Source organism: Rhinolophus hipposideros (genome assembly GCF_964194185.1).
Source record: "Rhinolophus hipposideros genome assembly, chromosome: 8".
NCBI classification, from domain to species: domain Eukaryota; kingdom Metazoa; phylum Chordata; class Mammalia; order Chiroptera; family Rhinolophidae; genus Rhinolophus; species Rhinolophus hipposideros.
Genome location: NC_138054.1, coordinates 26,226,377 through 26,241,580, shown reverse-complemented (window position 1 = coordinate 26,241,580; position 15,204 = coordinate 26,226,377). Strand labels below are relative to the sequence as shown.

The 15,204-nt window shown below is 33.7% G+C and overlaps 1 protein-coding gene across 1 annotated transcript in view; it reads left to right on the top strand.

Moving 5' to 3' along the window:
• Positions 1-15,204, top strand: part of RPAP2 (RNA polymerase II associated protein 2) — a 72,924-nt gene that overhangs the window by 30,672 nt on the left and 27,048 nt on the right. Inside the window, exon 11 of the mRNA XM_081056159.1 lies at positions 8,507-8,575. Within this exon, the coding sequence (XP_080912285.1) occupies positions 8,507-8,575 (69 nt within the window). The remainder of the gene's footprint in view (positions 1-8,506; positions 8,576-15,204) is intronic.

Below are 15,204 nucleotides of genomic sequence, written 5' to 3'. Positions count from 1 at the left end.
TGGGATTTTTCTAAAACTATCAAGGTAAAAATATTCAACCAGGCAAAGAGTAGATTCTCTACCAAGAAGCATAGGAATAGGCCTCTAAATACTTATCAAGAGAGAGGTGTACCAAATATTAATATTTGCCTATGGCTAAAGCCAGATAGCCCCAACACAGACTAAACTTCTAGGGTAGAAAAATAATTTCATCCACAAAATTATCATTATGGTTTTGTTGCAAGAGTAGTAGTAAGATGTTTAAAAGTTTAAAATTATAGTACAGGAACAATTTCTTGGCACTGTCAGTTGTTAGATTTCTCTTGCAGTCAGTCTCTGCGCTGTATATTGGTAATACCAAATAGACATTAACTTTCAACCAGCACATTTAAAAACATCACTAACCTTTTTTGTGTGTGTCACAGAGTAGTTGAGGAAAACATTTTTCAGCAAGTTATTTACTAGAAGGAACTAGGATTCATAGTTTAAGCAAATCTCAAAAATTCTTCATCTTCAGATTCTGAAAAGAATCACGTATAACCCTTTATGTTTAAATATTTAGCCTTCATAGATTCGAGACTATAGGAGTTGTCTTAAGACCGTCTTGTACAGTCTTTGTTGTGAAATTTGACTAAACAAAATATGTTTGGGGTTCCTCAGATTTCTCTAATAGTTTTGTCTTAACATTTTTTATTATTTTAATAAGAGATTATATTTGGATTATTGCACATCTATTTACATAATTTAGATATTTTTTCAATTCATGATATTTTGAGGTGACATTGTTTTTAATTCATCATCACAAGATGTGAAGAATTCCCCAAAAGGAGTTTTTCCTTGAAAGACTTACAATATAAATGGAATTAAGTAAAATGTAAATTTGCTCTCAAAGTTTATTTTCTTTAATGTTATAAATGCTAATACATAATACACTTCTGCAAAAATTGAATTATGAAATTAATCATTATTCTTACATTATTTGAATTTTTATAAACATTTTTCTCTAAGATAATGTTCTTGAGAAAGTAATCTATTTAATAAATTCAACAGTTAGTATTAACGTCAGTCTTTTTTTCTAAATAATTGGAAATTTTTACTATTTACTAAATTTTATGTATTTGTTTTATACATAAAATTAAGTTTTCACAAACATAATTACTGTAGCATATTATTATTCTAATGACTGATAAAATAAACACATAAAGACATTTTCACTTCATTTTATCTCGAATGTTTATATTTGGAAGTACATGTTCAGGTAATAACAGTAAATCTGAATGACATGATTGTTCTAATTACTGAGATTGTTACACTCATTAGATATGGAAGCTGTGCAATCACAAGATCATTGATCACATACAAGTTTAAGAATGCCAGAAGTGATGCTCAGATTGGCGTACGCCTTTGGAAGACTGACTAAATGCTTTGCTAAAAAGAGAGTTTGGGCCAATTACCAAGACCAAAGTTGAACTCTGAGTTCCTATTAGTGATGAAGAGAGAGACACTTGATTTTTTTTTCAGGTGTTCTCTCTTATACCAATCACAGAATCATGCATCCAAAAGAAAAAAAAAAGTATTTTTCAACTGTCTACATTGATGAAACAGTTTGAATAGTGGAAGCACTGAAGTTTAGGGTTTGTTAAGGAGTTTTCAGGAAGTGAATATAATATTAACAGAAAGGTTAGCTGAGGGAAGATGAAGACCAGGGGCTGCCCTGTTTCTCTGATTTATTTTTTTTTAATTTATTGGGGTGACAGTTGTTAGTGAAATTACATAGATTTCAGGTGTACAATTCTGTGTTACATCATCTATAAATCCCATTGTGTGTTCACCACCCAGAGTCAGTTCTCCTTCCATCACCATATGTTTGATCCCCCTTACCCTCACGTTTCTCTGATTTTTAAAGAACTTCCCATACAGTTGCAGACAGTGTTCCTTTAATCATTCTGAGCAAACTGGTAAAGTCACTGAAGACATACCAGAAGAGAGATTAAAATAAGACCTTTAATCTTGAACTACAAATACGAATTTTGTCCTTCATTTTTTATTCCAATCATTTAGAATAGATTAGCAATTTAATTTACTTTGACTATATTTTCTGTAGATATAATTGGATATCTTTTATTTTTTTTAAACTATTCTGAGGTTCTCAGAACTTACTATTAGAAAGAAATGTTAGGCTACAACTAACTGTAAGATTGTCCCCTTATTAATTTTGTATGCCCTAGGAATTTAGGTATTCCAGGTTGGAAACCAGTCTAGGCTGTTTTTGTTTTTTGTTTTTGTTTTGTTTTTGGTTTTTTTGTCTAATAATGTTTGATCCATGTCAGTACATACAGTCATTACAGTACTCACTGTGTGCCAGGTTGTACTTGGCACTTTACATATATTATCTCATTTAATATCCAAAAACAATGGGATTATCCTTATTTTACAGATGAGGGATGAGAGATTAAGTAATCTCTCAAATCACACAACTATTATGGTAGTTGGGTTTAGACCCTAATTATAAGTCAAGAGTATAGATCTTAAGTGTTCTCACCATAAAAAAGAGAAAATCATAACTATGTAACATGATGGATATGTTAATTAACTTGACTGTAGTGATCATTTCACAAAATATACGTGTATCAAAATATCAAGATGTACACCTTAAATATATGTAGTTACTATGTGTCACATAGTAACTATGTTACTATGTGTTTACCTCAGTAAAACTGAAAAAAATCTACCATTTGTTGTCTCAGTAGTCATTAGTATCAAAGATGTAAAAAAAAAAAAAATGTCATTTTAGTTATCAACCTCTTTAGACCCCAACTAAGAACTCTACTTAAGAGGATTCTCTTACCTATGAAACTGAAAGCCTCTGTGATACCTAAGTAAGCCAAAACAAGAGGCAGTATTCGTCAGTCCTATAAGAGGTAGCTGACAGATTACAGATATAAGGAGACTTTCAAATATCATTTTCCTTTTATATTTATATACTATTGTTTTATCACCTTTTTCTATCGTTTCTATTGTGTAAGACCTTTCCAGTTACTTTCTGCCTTATTTCCATTCTGCCTTATTTACATTAAAGTAAAATAAAGCCTAGATGAAACCATATGATGTCTGGGATTTGCTTCAAAATTATTCAGGTTAGGGTGATATTGAATATGGATTGTATAGCTAAAGCATGATTGGCCAGGAGTTGATAATTGTCAAAGTTCTGATGAGTACATGGGAGTATATTCTATATTCTCTCTTTTATATATGTTTTAAATTTAATAAAAAGTCTGAGGAAAGTAAGCTCCAAAATTATGCATTATTGTAGTGTAGGGGATATTATAAAAACCATGATGTTAATTTATTTTTGAAATCCATACTCTTCAGTACCTGCAGGTCAAAGTCTATATAGCTTTAATAAAAATTGCTTAAATGGCTTTGCTGCTTTTTAGAAAAATATTGATTATGTAAAGTACAGAATGACCTCTGGTAAGATAACTCATTTGGGTCTTCAGATCCTAGCAGGACAACTTCAATAAGCATGTGACTGTTTGTAGGCTAGGGCCTCTAAGTAAGCATGAAAAAATGCCATATTGAGGACAGTAACTAGTGTTGAGAGATCTTTTCAGTCAACACTGGAAGTGGGAAAGAGTTGACATAAATAACCATGTCCTTCTCTTTGAAATAATAATCAATATTCGGAACTTGTAGAACAGTGATTCTCAAGCCAGTTTTGCATCAGAATTACCTGGGGAGCTTTTAACAACTACAGATGCCTGGCTCCACCCCCAGAGATTGAGTTTCATTTGGTTAGGGTTGGGCCCAGACATTAATATTTTTTAGAAGCCCCCCAGGTGATTCTTATGTGCAGCCAGAGTTGAAAGCCTGTTAGAACTTAAACATAAAGTAGCTTTTCAGCTCTTTGAAGAATCTTTCCCCAATGAATAGAGCTGCGCTTTCCACTGACTTGCATCACAGTCATTTATCCGGAATGTTACATTGATTTACCTGTCATAGTAGTTCCATCAGAAGTTGCTTGGTAATGATTTCACTGTCCTCAGTGTTGAATCAAGATACTTTTCGAAATCTGATTTGAATTAAAGTTATATTTTGACACAAAAGTCTTTTTTAAATTTCATCAGTGCTGAATCAAGGCATTTTTTTCTGTATTTCATTTCTAATTGTATTTTGAAACTGTACTTTTTAAATGCTTTCTATCAAATATTTCTATTTTCCTTTTTGAATTACCACTCAAGACAATAGTAAATATATTCATTTAGCATCTGTGCTTGAAATTATTTTGACTCAGCAAAAGGAAAAATATGAAAGCAAGTAGAATTTTGCTGGTCTACCACTAGAAGTTTTGTGAAGTGAAAGCAAAGATTTTGTTGTTTTCCCCAGTGCCTGAAACAGTAGTATAGATAAAGCACAGCACATAATACATTTTTGCTGAATGAGTAAATGAATTCATGAAATCTTAAATTTGTCTTAACTTTGGAGGATTTGACTAAAATAGAAAAAGAAATTCTACTTAACCATATTTGCCTTTTTTTTCCTTACATGCTCATCATCCTTTAATTTTTTTGGTTATGTGCTAGATACTGTTTTAGTTGCTATAGACAAAGTGAACGAAACAGAATTCCTTTCAGGGAACTATTCTCATAGAGACAATATGTAAGTTTTAAAATACAGTATATGTATTATTATTATTATTATTATTATTATTATGTGGTGATATGCCTTTTCCCATTTTCCAGTTCATTCTCCTCCTTTTCTTTCCATAAGCAGGGAAAGGGGATGGTACTGAGGAGGGAGAAAGTTGTGATTTTAAATAGGCTGGTCAGGGAAGACCTCACTGAGAAGATGCCATGTATGTAAAGATCTAAAAGTTGGTGAGGGAGCCAACCATGCTTCTCTGTGAAAATAGACAGGGAACAGCAGGTGTAAAGGCTCTGGAGTCAGAGTAGGCCTGATGAAGTCACAGAACATTAGGATGTTGGTGAGGCTGGAGAAATGAGCAGAGGCAAAGGTACAAAGATGCATGGTCAGAGAAGTATAGGGCAGGGAGTGGGTATGGTGCAGATTATATAGGCCTTGTAGCTGTGGTCCTTCTTTGATTTTTGCACTAAGATGGAGAGGAATTGGTGGATTCTGAACAGAGGAATGACATGATCTGACATACATTTTTAACATCACTCTGGCTGATGACTTGAGAATTATAATAGATGTAGAGGCAGGAAGAACATTTAGGATGCTGTTTTGGTAACCTAGGCAAGAAATGTAGACCAAGGTAAAAGCAGTGGAGGTAATGAGAAGTAATCAGATTCTCTTTTGAAGATAGAAACATCAAGATTTGATGACTGGTTGGACATGGGACAGGTAGACAGTCAAGGTTAACTGCAGATTTTTGGCCTGAGCAACTGGATTCTGGAAGAAGTGGATAGCCATTTAACTGAGATGGAGCTATCTGCAGGAGGACCCGTTTGTGATGGGGACGATGAGGCACTCGATTTTCAGTCGACTAAGTTTTGGGATGCCTATTACACATTCAAGTGGAAATGTCAGGTAAACCATTAGATATAGAAGTCTGGAATTTATGAAAGAGGTCCAGTCTAGAGACAATAAATTTGAGAGTTGTCAACACGTAGCTATCTATATTTAAAGCTATGAGATTGGATGACATCACGAGTGAATGAACACGTGTAGAGGAGATGAGAGACTGAAGGGCAAAGGCTCTGGGGCAATCCAAAATAAAAATGTCTGAGAAGGGATGCCAGTGAGAGGGTGAGAAATCAGGCAAATGGCAACCAGGTGAAAGAAGTCTTCTGAGGAGAAGGGAGTGATCAACTGTGTGTGTCAAATGCTGAGAGCTTAAGATGAGGACTGAGAAATTTCTGTTGAATTAGGCAACACAGACATCTTTTGTACTTTTAATCCTCACAAGAACTCTGTAAGGTAGGTAGTAAGTACTGTTATTCCTGTTTTACTAAGTTCACACACACACACACACACACACACACACACACACACACAACAGTTTTATAGCCATTGAATATGTCCAAAGTAAAACCCTTAAGTGACAGATCTGAGTACTGAACCCGTGTCTGTCAAACTTTAACCTATATTGTACTTCCTTTTTATATCATCTAGAGTTATAAAAACTTTGTAAAACGTTGTAACTACAGAAAAAAAATCAGATTAACAAAGATACACATGTTCTCCACTCAGAATTAATAGATTTTCATATTTTGTAATATTTAATTCAGATGTGCATTTTTGAGTTAATTCATTCATTTAGAAAAAATAATGCCTGCTGTCAGGCACTTGTTCTAGGTGCTTGACGATAAATAAGTGAAGAACACAAAGATTCCTGCCCTCAGGGAAAACAAATAATAAACAATCATTACATATTAGAAGGTGATAAGTGGTACAGGAAAAAAAGAAAAATATAGAGAGGGTAAGAAAGTCAGAAATTTGGGCCTGGGAAGTGGAGAGAAGTTTTCACTTTTTACTAGGGTTGTCCAGATGGGGCCTTAATGCAAAGGGGGGAAAGATAGTTTCTGGCAGATGGAATAACCAATGTGAAAGTCCCCTTTGTTCCATTTCCTAATCTATTCTTTCCTCCCCAGAAGCAACCAATACACGAATTTGATGTGTATTTTTCTAGTCTTTGTTTTTAATACTGTTACTACATTTTACTTATATGCCCATAAATAATACCGAGAATTGTCTGTTCTTGATTTAGATAGAAATGTGATACTGTACTTGTCTTTCAGATTATATGTAAGTCTAGTTCATTCATTTTGACAGTTATTTAACATTCTGTAAAAGTGCCACATTTATTGTTTCCATATTACAAGCATTGTTGCACTATCTTCATGCACGTTTCCTTATGCATCAGTGATTCTCTACTCGTCTTTTCATCTACCCTACCATCCCCCTTACTCCCTACACCACCACCCCTGGCAAACACTGATCTTTTTACTATCTTCATAGTTTTACCTTTTCAAGAATGTCATATTGTTGGACTCATACAGAATGTAGCCTTTTTAGGCTGGCTTCTTTCACTTTAGTAATATGCATATAAAGTACCCCCAGGTCTTTTTGTGGTGTGATAGTTCATTTCTTTTACAGCTGAATAATAATCCATTGTCTGGATGTGCCACAGTTTATTTATTCATTCACCTACTGAAGGACATCTTGGTCGCTTCCAAGTTTTGGCAATTATAAATACAGCTGCTATAAACATTTGTGTGCAGGTTTTTCTGTGGACATAAGTTTTTTATTCTTTGGGTAAATACCAAGGAGCATGATTGCTGGATTGTATGGTAGGAGTATGTTTAGTTTTGTGAAAAACTGCCAAACTGTCTTCCAAAGTGACTGTACCCTTTTGCATTCCCATGAGCAATGAATGAGAGTTCCTGTTGCTCCATATCCTTGGCAGCACTTGGTTTTGTCAGTGTTCAGGATTTGGGCCATTCTATTATAATAAGTGTGTAGTGGTACCTCATTGTTTTAAATTGTGTTTTTCTGGTGATATATAATGGGGAGCATCTTTTCATATGCTTATTTCTCATTTGTTTATCTTTGTTGAGATAGCTATTAAGGTGTTTGGTCCATTTTTCAAATTAGGCTGTTTGTTTTCCTGTTAAATTTTAAAAAGTCCTTTGTATATTTTGTATAACAGCCCTTATCAGATATTAGTTGTTTTTTCTTATTAATTGATACCATTTTTTATTTAGAGTAATTTTTCTAAATGTTTTCTGATTACAATGTATTTTGTTGTCATCAACTGCTAAGTGGTAGAATTTACTACTGATTTTTTATAATTTTTTTTTAACTTTTTAAATTTAGTTTAAGTGTGTTTTTCCAGGACCCATCAGCTCCAAGTCAAGTACTTGTTTCAATCTAGTTGTGGAAGGCGCAGTTCTTAGTGACCCATGTGGGGATCAAACCTGCAACCTTGTTAAGAGCACCGCACTCTAACCAACTGAGCTAATGAGCTGCCCCACTACTGATTTTTTTAAAAACTTAAGTTTTCTTTATAAAAACCTAGTCTTAAATTTTATTAAAATCTCATTTCTGTAAATTATGTATTATGGCATTCCTTAATTGCCTGCTGCCAACCTAGCACTAGATAGAAAGGTGCAAAAGATAAAACTAAAATCAGAAATTGCTTATACCTTGTTAGCTTTAATAAAATGTTTGATTAAGGGGAAACATAGAGTATATGGTTACAGTGAGATGTGTACATGTGTGTATTTTAATAAACTGCAATTTTGTTTCCCATATTATTCCTATATTTTCATTTTGTCTAATAGTAGTGTTACAAATATATGAAAGTGAGGCTGGAGTACTTTTGAGATGGTCATTATCAGATAATGAATATCAAATCACATTATTATACTCTCCTATCAAATATAACAATAAAATGTAGTGCTCTTTGACACATGATGTCATAAATGACTTTTCTAAAAGTAGAAGGTTTATGTATTTAAATGTAACAATCCTTTGGTAAATTTTATCTTTAACTATCTTCCAGATTAACAAATAGAAATATTATACACAAGCCTGCAGAATGGACTTTAATTGCTGTGGTATTGCTGTCATTGTAAGTACTCTTTCAGATTTTAACTCTACTAAATATGAAGAATTTTGATTAGGAAAAGACAGACTTGTTGATTGATTTTGTAAACATCCTTGGAAAACGTTGTACCTCTATTTTGTGCCTTATTTTTCTTAACTTTATGACAAAATAACTTACGTAAAGTGATATACTATATTTTCATAAGCTGTAATCATTCTCTATATTTTCTGTCATTTTTTCTGAGGGCCTTTTTCTTTGCAAATATTACTTATCTTTTGAAAGAGAACAACATTCCCAGGTGGGATATATAGTCCTTTAATTTCGCTTTTAACAGTATGTTTTATTAATATTGAATGAGCTTCATTATTTAAATCTGTATTTTTACCAACATACCTAATATTATTTCATTTTTCTTCAACATATTGTATCATTACTAGCATCAGAAAAGTTTTATCTTCCAATTGATGTATGTCTTTAAAATCAAACAGATTTAAAGGAACTAAAGTAGATACTACACAAGCATACATAAGACATTTAATACTCATTCACCTTTTAAGAAATCACTAGTGGTTTCTAAGGATGTTTTCAATAGAGTTAAAACCATCTAGTAAACGTAGTGTTTTTCAGCTTGAATTGCAAAAGTCTTCTTTTGAAGACCATTAATTACTGCATTACTGTTGCTACTTGGCTTGTTAAGTCATTGAAGCCCATAGGACATTGAATACGTACATACTGGACACTCATAGGTCAAGAACTAAAAAGTTTTTTCACAGCAAAGGAAACCATCAATAAAACAAAAAAGGATCCTACTGAATGGGAAGAGATATTTGCCAATGATATCTCTGATAAGGGGTTAATATCACAAATCTATAAAAAAACTCACTCAACTCAACTCAATTCCAAGAAAACAAACAACCCAATTAAAAAATGGGCAGAAGACATGAAGAGACATTTTTCTAAAAAGGACATACAGATGGCAAACAGACATATGAAGAAATGCTCAACAGGTCTTTAATAATTTTTAATATATAAAGGAGTCCTGATACCAAAAATTTGAGAACTGCTGCTTTAAAAAATGCTGCCATTCCTGATAGCCAAAGCTGTCAGCAAGAGGAGAATTTATTTCTAGATGGGCGGTGGGGTGGGGATAAGGGGAAAGGTGAGGGGATTAGAAAACAGTCGGTAACCAAAAAATGGCCTCAGGGTTATTGAAAAATAATTTTGGGAACGTAATCAATAATGTTGTAAAGATTTTGTAGGGTATCTGATGGACACAGGTCCCATTTGGGAGACCACCTCAGGGAAGATGTAGATGTTTGATCAATGTACTGTACACCTGAAGCTGAACAATGATGAATGCCAACTATAATTTTATAATGTGATGGCTCGGTGCGATGTCGGAGGGATAGTGGAAGGGGGGTTGGGGAGGGGGGTTCACAGTGTGAGGGATATAAATGATGAACGTTTAAGTATTACCTTGTCTTGTGCACCTGAAACTAAAAAAAAAATAGTTAAAAAAAAAAAAAAGTGTCATGAGCCAACCTCATAGCATCTCCAGCCCTGCTTTCTCTTTCTTTGATATTACTTTAGTTTGACATGTCATCCTGGATTTACTGTTCCAAGGAAGGCTGTGATGGGAGGCATTAAAGTAGGCTTCAGTGAACTAGCATTCATGTCACCCAACCAGATACAACTCACATGATTCATTAAATCAGAACACAGAAAATAACTTTACTTGTATGCCCTGATATAAATTTTTTATCAACCATAAGAACAAATCTTTTATCATTTCTACTATTCAGTGTTCCAGTTGAATTGGTTATTTGTGAAACAGATCTATTAATTTTTTAGAAAGATCTTCCCATTTTATGAAACTCATAAATATTTTGGTCACTGGTGCAAAAAAAAAAAAAAATCAGTATCTCTGCTCACCCACCATATCCTATGCCTGCTAATAAACCCTCATAGATAACTGTTTAACTGTACTTCTGCAATTCATTGTACTAGAGAGGAAGTAAGTTTTTTGGTTGATAAGTCAGAGGTCTAGGCCCAGCAGTAATCTCAGAATCTCGCTTTCTAAGCCAGTAACTGAAGTACTATCTTAATGAGCAGCTGCTTACTGATGACACATGGTAGGTCCTACTTTTTTTAGTATCAAACACGTGCCACATTTTCTTCCAAATGTATAGCAAGAAACAAAAATGTATGGAAAATGAAGTAATGAAAGCTACCATAAAATTTCATATGATATTTCCATAAATATACAAACCTCTGGTGTTTGATTTTAATAGAGGCACCCATGTGGCACAAAATACTGAAAGCATTGCTAGTCCTTTTAGGCACTGTTTGACTTCCCTAACTTTGGATGTAGAGTAGGGAACCTCTTATTCAAAGGTCAGTGACCCATAAAAATAGTAACTTAATTCAAGAACCAAACTGCACATATCTTAGGTGTATTGCTTGTTTCACATTGTGCAATCAGGCTTGAGGTTGTAGCAGTAAATACTGTTTCCTTTTGTCATTTGCCTTGAGTCCTTTCATTATCCCTAACCCCTTCAGCTAGATCTACCCATCCTTCTCCTAGTCCTTGGTCTTCTTTTATCTCTGGACAGTTAAAATCCTTTCCAGTTAGTGCCCTTTTGGCTTTTTAAAAAATTCTGGGTCACTGTAGACACAAAGTCAGCTGGTACTTCCTTGGTTTTGCCTTTCAAATCTTGTTTTCTTACAATTCTAACTTTTGCCATAGGCCTTCCTTATAAGTTGTCATTGATCCTTTCCATTCTGCATTTGCCATTCTGTGTCTTCACTAGCTGACTCTCTTTACTCTTTGGTCATCAGACTTTCTGTCTCCTACCCCCATATTATTTTATTTCTTATTTCCTCTTTTCTCAGAAAGTCCCCGTTGGCTTTTCTGCCCCCTTCCTCCACCCCGCAGGGAATCCATGGCTCAACTGATAGCCCCTTTCGTTCTCAGCTGTATCCTTTTATCACCCTTTTAGAGTAAATATTACTATATGAGATGGGGATAAAATTAAAATACATATCCACCATGTTAAAACTAATCCAATTGACTTCTGTAAAATATAATTATACTTTATATTTGCACCCCTCTTTCCTCCCACTCACAGTTCACAATTACTTTTTAGAGAAGGTACTTTGTCTTTAGGGAAAGAAAAAAGCAGGCATGACAGGCAGCATTGGATAAAGAATCTTAAACACAGTGAAAAAATATGGAGATTTTAGATACCCAAAGAGAACACAGAAAGGAGATAATACACTCATATGTATTTGTGGAATAGTAACCCAACCATTCAGCCTTTTAGTTTATTGCCTCTGAGATTGAACATAGGCATACATGGGATTATCTCTTTTTAAAAAATACTTCCTTTATAATCCAGAAAACCTTTGCATCTACTATCAAATTTCCAATGGAATTTTTTTAGTCATCATTACTTGTGGACATTTCTGGAATTTATTTTTAAAAATGAACTTCTTAAAAGTCCTTATAGCTAGGAAAAAAGATTGTGAATGGCAGTTTTAGTCACTGAATATGAATATCATAAGATGATATCGAGTATTATGACAGTAGTAACATTCTTCATATATGAATATAACAAAGTTTTATTATTACTGGCATTTGTTTAATACATGAAAGCTGTTTTCAAAATTCCTCATGAGAACTTAAGGATACATATACACATATATAATTTTATTAGTATGTTGCTATACTGGTTCAAGTCTTAACTCTTGTTGGGGGGGAAGGGGGAAATCAACATTTTGAGCAAAACATGATAGTCCAGAAGAAAGAAAGCTGGGTCTTGAAATTTCACATCTGTATTCTTAAAAGTAAATAAGGTGTTTGTGTAGCAAATCATCTTTTCCTGGTAACTTCCCTTGTACTTTCAAAGACGTATTAACATTAAAAAAATTTGAACCACAACATATAATTTCAGTGTATACTGATGAGAAAGTTATAGCCATATAATCTCAGAAAGAAATTCATCAAATCAAATGGGTACATTTGATCTTTGCACACTCAATGAAATGCATCTATATATAAAAATACATCATGACCCATTCCCACTTCATTCAGATCTCTCACTACTTCCATAGGACTTGAATGGCCAGTGGAACTGCAGCATTTTTTGACATTTATACTACGTATTCAGACCCTAAATACCAGGAGCACAGGGAAAGACCTTTTAAAAGTAGAGCTTAAGCAGTATACATTTATTTAACAGTGAAGAAATTAATGTCTCCAGTTCTATCATTTTTATTTAATAAATGCTATAATTAACAAAGATTCTCAAAAACTCTTTATACGTAGGACATCTATAATAGTGATTATTGACCCAGTTTTTTTTGTTTTTTAATAATTAATTAGAAATGCAATAAACTAACCTGGTTATAGGTGTTACTGCTTAAGCATTTGGTTATAGTAATTATATATCTTTTGAGCTTTATCAGACTTTATTTTTACATACTGTATGTTGAAATATTACAAAGTTTAATCTGATTTTCCCTCATAAATAATGCTCTAATAAGATACGAGGCTTTCACTGTCTTGATGCATGGTTTTTCATAAAAATGTGTGTAAATATATATAGTCTGCTATAAATATTTTAGTACCTATATACTTTATTGTGTAAAGCTCGTTAATGTATTTATATATTTTGATGTGTTTATATACCAAATTAGAAAGGTTAATAATTCATTACATTAAAGTGCATTTTATAACACCTCCTCATAGTATATCATATATTTGTTCTTATAGTCCTCATAATTTTCATCTCACCCTTAATTTAGCAAAATAAAAACTAAAGAATCATTTATCATTCTTCACTGTATTCCGAATAGTTTCTTTGAAAAAATTTTGACTCGTATTTTTAGAAAATGTTATAGCCATGGGACACCTCCCTCAGCTTAGTCCCTTTTCTCCTCTTCCTTTTCCCTTTGCTCTTAAGTCTTCCCTGTCTTCTTTGACCTTTGTCATTATACTTGAGCCTGTAACCCAGAGGGAACTGCAGATGTTGACGGACCTACAGCTGAGCAATGTCCAGACCAAGGCTAGCAGCCAAAGAGAAGCCATATAGAAGGTATGGAGAAGCAGGTTAGCTGAGCCTGGCTTTCTTCATGTGTGGCCCACACACCAGAAAAGGGAATCAGTTTCCTCTAAGACTTCTTGTGTTTAAAATGTAACTTTTCACCCAAGTTTAACAGGGAACCTTTGTAAGTAAGCTACTGTTTCATGTTATGATCTATGGTAAATTATAGATAGGAGTCAAATGTCTCTTAGTGGGTAGCCAGGGAGAGAGGTATGTATGTGTACCATGGGAATGATTTGGTTATCTAATGAAGGAGATAAATACTTACTTTGTATTACTTAGAAAGAATAGAGGGTAGAGAGTGACTGGTAGTCTGACATGGATGCACGCTAGTCCTAGTTTTATGCTCTTGATGTTTCTAATAGAAAGCTTTCGAAATCATCTCCAAAAATGTCTGCTTTCATTGTATTTATCTGAACTGTTTCCAGTGAACTGTGGCCCACTTCCTAGGCAGAGATTGCAATAGTTTATTCCCTCCTAAAAGCTTTGAGAATTCCCGTCGTTCAGGCAGTAGCATGTAAGTTCTGGGAAATGGTATTTAAACAAGTTCAACTTAACCATGATCACTAAGCAAAAGCCTTCACTGGACATGGGCAGCCACTTTAGGTAACCATCGTACAGAGAGACACTCATTAGAACCACTTCCCTAGGGTACCAGGCATGAATGGAAAGATGTGACTAAGGCTTTCTGCATCAACATATTGTTTTTTCATAGCCCACCCATCACTAATTTCCTTAGAGAAATGTGTGAGCACACAATGAAAAATGAAGAGATGGTTCCTTAGAGATTAATTGGTTCTCAGAAGTATTCCAAAGCCTTTCTTTTAACATTTCCAGTTTAGCTCTGAATATTTGAGACCATAATAGAACATGATTGAAATAATTTTTTATAATGTTTCCTTATAATTATGGAACTTTTTATATTTAAGTGAATTTTTTATTGTGGTAAAATTCATTATAACAAAATTCACCATCTTAAAGTGTACAATTCACTTTTATTTATTATATTCACTATGTTATACAAATGTCACCCCTAATTCCAGAACATTTTCCTTACCCCAAAAAGAAACCTTAGATCTATTTAGTCCTATTTTCCCTTTCCTCCATCCCCTGGCAACCAATAATCTACTTTCTGTGTCTGTGAATTTACCTGTTCTGAATATTTCATATAGACAGAATATATGATGTTTTGTATTTGGCTTCTTTCTCTTGACATAATGTTTTCAAGGTTCATTCACGTTACATGCAGCATGTAACAATACTTCATTCCTTTTCATGGCTGAGTAATATTCTATTTTATGATAATACAACATTGTGTTTTTCATTCATCAGTTAATGGTTATTTGGGTTGTTTCAACTTTTTGACTATTACAGACATTTGTGTACAAGCTTTTGTGTGAACATGTTTTCAGTTCTCTGGAGTATATACCTAGGAGTGGAATTACTGGGTTATATGCTAACTCAAAAGGTGTTTAACCTTTTGAGGAACTGCTAGACTATTTTCCACAGTGGCTGCACTGCTTTAAATTTCTACTGGCAATGTCTGAG